General features: G+C 43.2%; 1 protein-coding gene across 1 annotated transcript; it reads right to left on the minus strand.

Annotated features, from left to right (window-relative positions):
• Nucleotides 1-4,281: 4,281 nt before the first annotated feature.
• On the minus strand, nt 4,282-5,231 carry LOC119295107 (zinc finger protein KNUCKLES-like). The gene has a single exon (XM_037573437.1). The coding sequence runs from the start codon at nt 5,068-5,070 to the stop codon at nt 4,393-4,395; it is 678 nt and encodes a 225-aa protein (XP_037429334.1). The 5' UTR covers nt 5,071-5,231; the 3' UTR covers nt 4,282-4,392.
• Between the last annotated feature and the right edge of the window lie 3,382 nt (nt 5,232-8,613).

Here is an 8,613-nt window from a genome sequence, read left to right on the forward strand (position 1 = left end):
TAGACAGGCTCCCCCTCGTCTTCGACACCCTCCATGGTATCGAGTGGCGGTGGACGAGCTTAGATCTAGCCTTGGGGTCCTATAGCTAGGTATAAGGGTGTTCAGGGGAGGGATACGAGGCGGCGGCGACCTCTTCAGTGAACGAGTCCCCTTAGTCCTATCCCATTTCTGGTGTTGTCCTTTTAGCAACCAATGGGGAATGCATGGAGGTTGGTCTTAGTCGGTTGAATCTTCAATTTGAATGTGTGATGTGTTGGTTTTCCTCTTGGATGGAGTTCCCCTCTATCCGAAAGAATGTTCCTTCGCAAGCCGCCACGACCAAGGCAAATTTATAGACATCAGATACGGACATCCTTGGTGGTTCAAGTGGCTTCAAAACTTCAAGAATGATTCCCTGGGTGGAGTCCTCAAGGCGGTTCTAGTGGATCTTTTTTCGCGGCAGCATTGTCCTCGCGCGGATTGATCTCATCACTGACTGCTCGTGGGTGATGGGGAGTTTTATTTTTATATCTCGCAGGGTCTTCATTTTAAAACTGCGGTTGTTATTTTGTTTTGAAACCACAACTGTTATGTTTTTAATCTACATAAAGTAGTTTTTAAAATAAATAAATAGATAACGGCATCAAGTTCTTGGGGTTTTCAAGGTATCGATAGCTAAGGGACCACTTCACAAATTTACAGATATGCGAAACCTCCATATTACTGGGTAATAACTAAAATGTTTAACTTTTACACAACCATCAACACTTTTATGCTAGAGTGCACACACATTTTTTATACTAGATGATACCTTCATGCATTGTTGCGGGAACCTTGTTAAAATAAATGTGCAAATATGTGTTATAAAAACAACTGAAGCTAATGCAAAAGTAAGTGTAAGAGTGTTCTCGGTTTATATTTTAAAAATAAGAAAATGTATGAAGCATATGTGACAAAATGACGTATAAAAAAGGGAAAACACTTTTGAATTAAAGTTAACATAATATCATCCTTTTAACAAAATGTGAAGAATAAAGTACATATATTTGCTTCAAGTGTCCAACACATACACCATCCGTGATCATATGAAAATTAATGCGAACAATTTAACTTATGTCTTACACGAATAATTTGCCAAGATGGTATGGGTGCATGGATAGATTAGTTAAAAAGACTTATCTATACCTACTAATAAAGCAAGGTGCAAGTGAGCCAACCTGTGGTTGGATGGTTAGAGGGACAGTAGTATCCTATCCCACCAGGGTTTAAGTCCTGGTGCTGGCATTATTCCTGAATTTATTTTAGGATTTTTGGCGTCGCCGCACATTCAGTGGTTGGAGATGTTTCCGTCGACGACGAGGTGCCTACGGTGACTTCGTAAATCTCAAGATGATATGTCGGCTCAGTCTCTCGAATGTGCTCATAGGGGTAGGATGCGCGTGTGTGTTCATAAGGATGAATGTACGCGCATATGTATGAGCGCTTGCGTGTGTACCGTGTTCAATAAAATAACAAAATAAAGTAAGGTGTGTTTCTCGGATTTTTTCATCCGTTCACCATTGATTTTTTTTCTATCCGAAGTGGTACTAAACTTCTGTGCGTCCTGGAAAATAAAATGCAGTTTTCATACATGGTCCGCATGCTCTGTGGCCCGGTGAAGCCAGCCCACTCATTTTCCTGCCCACACAGCTGGAAAAACCTTATTTGCGGCATGTTGCGGCAAATAGTCGGAGGTTCGTAAAAGGCGCCCAAGATTGGGCAGGCCCATTTTTGTTTTTTTGTGTTCTGTTTTTTTCTATGAGCTCCTCGGATGTCTGAATAAGTTAAAATTTTGCACGAACATCACACACGGGAACGATTTCACCTATGAAAGTTTCTGATTTTTTTTTAGTATTTGCTGAATTTACTGTTTACTAGGTGCAGATGCGCCCGGACACTGAATTAAAAATATAGTGAGCTATAGTTATTTAGCAATAGAGGATGCCCCAAAGAAGCATAAACTGAGAGACTGACTCTTCTTGACTCTAGTGCCGCGTCGGATAAGCATAGTGAGCGGATGTTGCTGGCTGAATTGTCAAGTCCAACTTTAAAACTACTCAAGAAAACATTATTAACTACACATTTTCGCATCCGGCAGAAGAACAAAACACTTTTAAAATGACTACTGATTTTCGGTCCAAATATTACCCCAATGGTAACTTGCTTGATACAGTCTTTCCTTCTAGTTCGTTGGCTGTGTGGAAGGGCATCATGCATGGACTTGATCTGTTGAAAAGGGGGCTTATATGGCCTGTGGGTGATGGTTCGTTAATTAAGACTTGGCGGGATCCCTGGATTCCAAGGAAGCATGACTTCAAACCGATCACCCCAAAAAGAAATTGTAGACACAATTGGGTTGCGGATTTCTTGGATGAATCTGGTGCATGGAATATGCAAATGTTGAGACAATATTTCTGGGATATGGACATTCGCGAAATTGTGAAGATCCGGACGTCATCGAGGCGGGGGCAGGATTTTTTGGCTTGGTTTCCAGAAAAGAGTGGTTTGTTCACTGTTAAGAGCGCTTATCACCTCGCAAGAGAATACCAATTGTCAAATTCGATGAGCGCGTCTAGCTCTAACCCAAGCGGACACAGGTCGATCTGGAGACGGGTGTGGGATGCGCGGGTACCACTCAAGATGAGAATCATGGCGTGGAAAGTGGTGTCAGGAGCACTCGCAACAAATTCTTGCAAGAAATATAGACACATATCCGCGCGTGATACATGCCCTCTCTGTGGTTCAGAAAAGGAGACCAGCTTCCATGCGTTGGTTACTTGTGAGTATGCTCGGGCAGTGTGGACGCAATTGCGTTCAGTTTGGAATCTCCCTGATCATCAACTGCTTCGAGATACAGGAAGGGAGTGGCTTCTGAATATTCTGATGAACTGCAATGATGGTATGCGGGACTGCACTATAATGTTAATATGGAGGATATGGACATTGAGGTCTGATATGGCGCATGGTAAAGATGTACCAAGTCCGACTGCTACGGCAGGTTATCTGCAAAGTTATATGCAATCGTTACATTTGGCCAGGAGATACTCTACAGAGGATATCATAAAGGGGAAGATGCCAATGCTTGGTGATGAGCCGGCCAAGCCGCCCGGTACGACAATGCAGTTACCATGGCCTCGTCCTGTGGAAGGCCATGCGGCCTTATCGGTCGATGGATCGTTCTCACCATCGGATGGATCAACAGCTGCAGGTATGATACTTAGAAGAGCTGATGGGTCTGTCATATTTGCAGCTTACCGGTGTATCTTCAACTGCAATGATGCTTTGGAGGCGGAACTACATGCAATAATGCAGGGATGGCACTAGCAATCCAGCATTGCAACTTGCCGATCATTGTTCAATCTGATTCTGTCCAAAATCTTTTGTCTTTGACCAGCGGAAGTCTTTCCCGGTCGGCTTATGGTCATTTAGTTGCTGAGATTCGTCTTCTTATGGGTGAAAGAGAGTTTATTCCTTTGAAAATTAAGCGAGAACAAAATAAGGTAGCAGATCGTTTGGCTATGTATAGTCGTACAGAGAGCACTACTGCTGTATGGCTTGGGCAGGGCCCTCCTTGTATTGAGGAGCTTTTGCCATTAGATTGTAGCCCTATGAATATGGAATAAAACTCTTTTACCCTCGTAAAAAAGAAAAACACTTTTAAAATGACTACTGATTTTCGGTGAAAATGTCTGGAGATGCATGCATGTAGATGTAGGCTTATCTGACGAGTGACGACAGGTAATTTCTTGGATAACTATTTAAAACAAGCGCAAGCTCGAAGACAAAAATTAATTTCTTGAACGACAGGTAATTTCTTGAATAACTATTTACAACAAGCGCTAGTGACTATGAAAATTAATAGAATTTTTTTAACTTATGTCTCACACGAATAATTTGCTGAGGTAGTACGGTTGCAAGGATAGATTAGTGAAAAACATAACTTATAATTACATAGTACATGACTTGCTATAGTGAGCTGTAGTTATTTAGCAATAGAGGATGCACCAAAGAAGCATAAACTGAGAGAATGACTCTTCCTGACTTTTGTAGGTACTAGTGCCCCACGTCGGTTAAGCATAGTGAGGGGAGGTTGCTGAATTGTCAAGTCCAACTTTCAAAACTACTCAGGAAAACTTTTACGTACCCAAACTGTACTACTGGTTTTCGGTGAAAATGTCTGAAGATGCATGTAGGCTTGACTGACGACAGGTAATTTCTTCCTTGACGAATAACTATTTAGAACAAGCGCAAGCTCGAGAATTGTACATTCGATATTACTTATATATTACTGGTCAAATCAAATTAATTAACAGAAGAAGCTTGCTAACTCTACGCGCGTCTACGATCACCATCTACTTACGATCTATCACCGATTCACAGCCTAAGGCTCAAATCCATCTTCTTAGTTTGCTCTGGCAGCAGCTGCTGTTCCGAGGTAGGTGGCTCCGTCTGCGTCCTCATTCTGAAGCTCCCCGGCCACGACGTGGAGCCGAGCACCTCCTCGTAGACGAGCGGCGGCCACGGGCCAACCACGCCATCGTGGAGCCTCGGCGCCGTGGCCTCTTGCCGGGCCGGCTTGTTGATCGCCGAGCTCGCCGGGTTGACCCTGAGGACGCGCACGATCGCGGCGTGCGCCTCGAGCGGCAGGCCGGCCATGACCATCCGCTGGTGGTGCGCGTGGTGGTAGGACAGCGACGACGAGCGCTTGGCCGCGCTGCGCTCCCGCTTGTGCGCGTTCTGGTGTCCGCCCAGCGCCTGCGAGCTGAAGAACTTCCTCATGCAGAAGTTGCACGAGAACACCTTGTGGGGCGGCGTCGGCGCTGCCGCGGCAGCCGGAGGAGGCGTCGGCGGGTGCTCCTGCTTGTGCTTGGCCGCCGGCTCTTCGTCCGAGTACGACGAGGAGTCCTCCTCCGCCGGCTGTGAGCAGTTCACGCCCAGCGTGAGGTTGAGCCACGTCGCCGCGTCGCCCTGCTGCTCGGCGGCGGCGGTAAGCATCCGCGCCGGGCTCGCGCTCACCGCCTCTTCCGTTTGCTCCATACCCCGATCCTGCATGCAACTAGCCAGAAGCTAGTGTTTCTTGGGTCTTCCTGCCGACGGCGACCCTGCGCCTAGTTGGTTGGCGCAGGCCACGCACTAGTGCCAGCCGCGATAGCTCTGGTTGCGCTATGTGTCTGGCGCCTGCTTCCGGTTCGCGGCGCGTGCTTTATAGAGGGGATCCGGCCGGCATCCGGGACAAGGCTTGTGGATGGTCTTTGTGAGGAATCCAATCAGGCCGGAGCATTAGACAACTCTAATCTCTCTTCCACTTGCATGTAATATCTCTTCTTTCTTCTTCCTTTCACATCAGGATCTGGAGCAGTGCGTGCTCACGTCACCTTCTCGAGTCCTAGTCCTATGCTTGCCATGCCCACCTGGGCACCTTCCATAGCTAGGTAGCATCTAGGTTCATGCTGTTGCTATGCTAGCTGTGTAGGAGTACGTACGTACGTACGTACACTCGTAGTGTCTTTGTGATTGATCGAGTCGTGAGTTGTTGTGACCGCGCCACTGTAGCTAGCGGCCTAGCGGTGCCTTTTCCTTTCGAGAGATGGTACTAGCATGCATGGAGTTTCGGCGACAAGGTTGCTTGGTTTCGGTGGGTAGGTGTCGCTTGACTAGTGGTGCATGGCATGGGGTGATCTTCTTTGAAGAGAGACTACACTATCTGTTGTTCTGGATTTCACGGTTTCAGATGCCTAATCAGGATAACTTCCGATCCGATCGGACCTCCGGATATTGAGATGATTGGGTTTAGGTCTCGAGATTCGACAAGATAAGCCATGCGGGGGGTAATCTCTTCCAACGCATTAGCATGAAGCAAGGAGTACCCAAAGTACCACGCAATGACGCAACTGAGGCTGGTTATAGTGGAGAATAACTTAGAGTAGTAACATGTTTATGTTACTAGTCTATGTTACTACCTTCATAGTGGGTAGTATCATATATGTGGTAACATAGATGTCTTCATTTATTATTTTGTAGACTCATTTTGCATTGGGAAGCGCTATGTGATGGTAACATATTATGTTACTCTATTTGCCTCTCTCCTCATTAACTACTTGCCACCTCATCATTTTTGCTTATGTGGCATCTAAGTTACTACCTATGTTACTCTCACTATGACCAGCCTGATGGCACCCTGCTCTGCTCTGGTTGCATAACGTTTACGCTAATTAAACCACGGTGATTTGATTGCTGGGCCATGTGACGTGGTCGGTTTTATGTACCATTGAATCTCTTTTTTAGATTTCTTCAGTACTTTTCATTACCGTTGATCTTTGATATGCAATAATCTGTGATAATCTTTGACGAGCTTTGCTACACTTACGAAAGTTACGTACTGGTTGGCATTTAGTTAGTTCATTAGGAAGGTTACGTTCGTACAGTTTCCATGGATGTAGCATTTTGTTATTTTTGGCTTGCGAAGTTCCAAATTTTATATTATTTTGTTACGACAAACACAAAAGAAAAAGTCCATGAATAAGGATAGTGAGCACGACAACAACTAAAGAACCGTGTCTCCCCCGAATAAGTTTTTCTACCGGTGGCGGGAGGCACTTGTGGAGAATCTACCATAAACATCGCTTTGAGATTGGTGTGGCTGGTAGACTCCACTATGCTTTTGTTTCTCCTTTTTAGCAATACGAATCTTATACAAACACACATACAAGGTTTGGACGGGTCCACAACAGTACCTTTTGTCAGGCGGTAGGGTCAGAGAGAGAGAGAAAGAGAGAGCAGATGAACGAGTTGCATGCACGTACTGAATACTTGCATTTTATTTTCCATGCCATATTTTAAAATGTTGATAACTTTTGAACTAAATATCCATTTTTGAAATATTTTATATTTTGGAATTCAGCGCGACAAGACATTAAAAACAAGATAAATCTTGGATGCACTTTGGCTAGTTTGAATTTTATCGTTTCACTCATTTTAGAGAAAGCATTTCAGTCAGTTTCACATTTCACTAGTTTTGAAAAACCTTCCAGTCAGTTTCACATTTCACTCAAATGATAGATTTCACTCATTTTAGAAAACACATTACACTCATTTACGAAAGATAGATTTCATTCATTCAGAAAACACATTACACTCACTAAATTGAAAAAAACGATGTTTCACTTGTTTCAAAAAACCTTGTCCGCCCATTACAAAACATATATTTCAAAACTAATTTCAGTGCGCGCTTGTGAAACTGATATTTCACTCATATAAAAATTGATTTCAATCATTTCACTAAATATATTTCACCACATTTCTTATAAAATAGGTTTATTTCACATATTTCTTACGAAATAGGTTTGTTCTTGCTATTTCTTTTGAAATAGGTTTCTTTTGAATATTTGTTTATTCATCCTCACAAATTTAATTTTTCAGTTTCAGTAAAATTATTTCACTAAAAAACACATTAATTTCACTCATTCCAGAAAACACATTACATTCATTCAATTGAAATACTATATTTCACTCGTTTCAAAATACCTGTTACACTCATTACAAAAGATATATTTCAAAACTATTTTCACTGTGTGCTCACGAAACTGATATTTCACTCATCTAAAAATTAATTTCAATCATTTCAATAAGCATATTTCACATGTTTTAAAACATTTCACTCAAAAATTCTATTGAAATACTATATTTCATCCATTACAAAACTAATTTCAAAATTATTTTAGCTCATTTCTAATTTCACTCAATACAAGCTTAGCTCATTCCAAATTAAATACACTAAAATAAAAAACAAATTTCCCACATGGAATTAATAGATTGAATGAAATAAGTGAATTGAAACATTGAAATTTAAACATGTTTCAAATATTTCCAAGAATGATCTTGTTGTAAAGGTCTTGACCCTGGGAGTTCAAATATAAAAAAGTTTTAAAATAAAACTATAGATTAAAAGATTTGCGTGATTGAAATTGTCAAATCGAAAACAAAATTTCATAAGTACTTGTGTGTCAGCAAGAGATGGTCACACATGCATGTGTCCTTCATCTGACATATGGTGGGTCCTAGTGCAGAAAATACACTGCATGCAAATCTAGAGAAATGAGTGAAATACATCTCCCGTATGTGAGTGCTTGATGTGGTGTCATGTGCTGATTGGCTAGCTGGTTGCCGGTACATCTCGGCACCGGTAAAAAGAGCTTTGCGGTGTCTCCCCCTCTTGTCTCACCGCCACTAGAGGAGCTCGCTGGCAAAGCCTGTGCTGTCTCAAGGGACGATGGCGACCAAGCGCTTTGCTGGGTCGCATGGCGGAAAATGTCCATTTTAAACCTTGAATTCGTAGGTGCTCGGCGAATCAAACCCTAAAGTCGAAATCCCTGTCGTTCTCACCCTAAACTAAAGAATCCCGGTCCAAATCAAACCTTAGTGTCGTTTCCCAAACGGGGATTGCCGACGTGGCAAAGGGGTGGCCGAGATGGGTCGTTCGGTGCGTGCCTGCGATGATAAAAGTGGGCCGGCCCACTACGGCATGTTATTTCACTTTGTTGTCTCTGCGTCCCCCTGCCTTCCTCCTTCTCTTACGACGACAATGGAGACTGGCGG

Source organism: Triticum dicoccoides, chromosome 4B, assembly GCF_002162155.2.
Source record: "Triticum dicoccoides isolate Atlit2015 ecotype Zavitan chromosome 4B, WEW_v2.0, whole genome shotgun sequence".
Classification (NCBI taxonomy): domain Eukaryota; kingdom Viridiplantae; phylum Streptophyta; class Magnoliopsida; order Poales; family Poaceae; genus Triticum; species Triticum dicoccoides.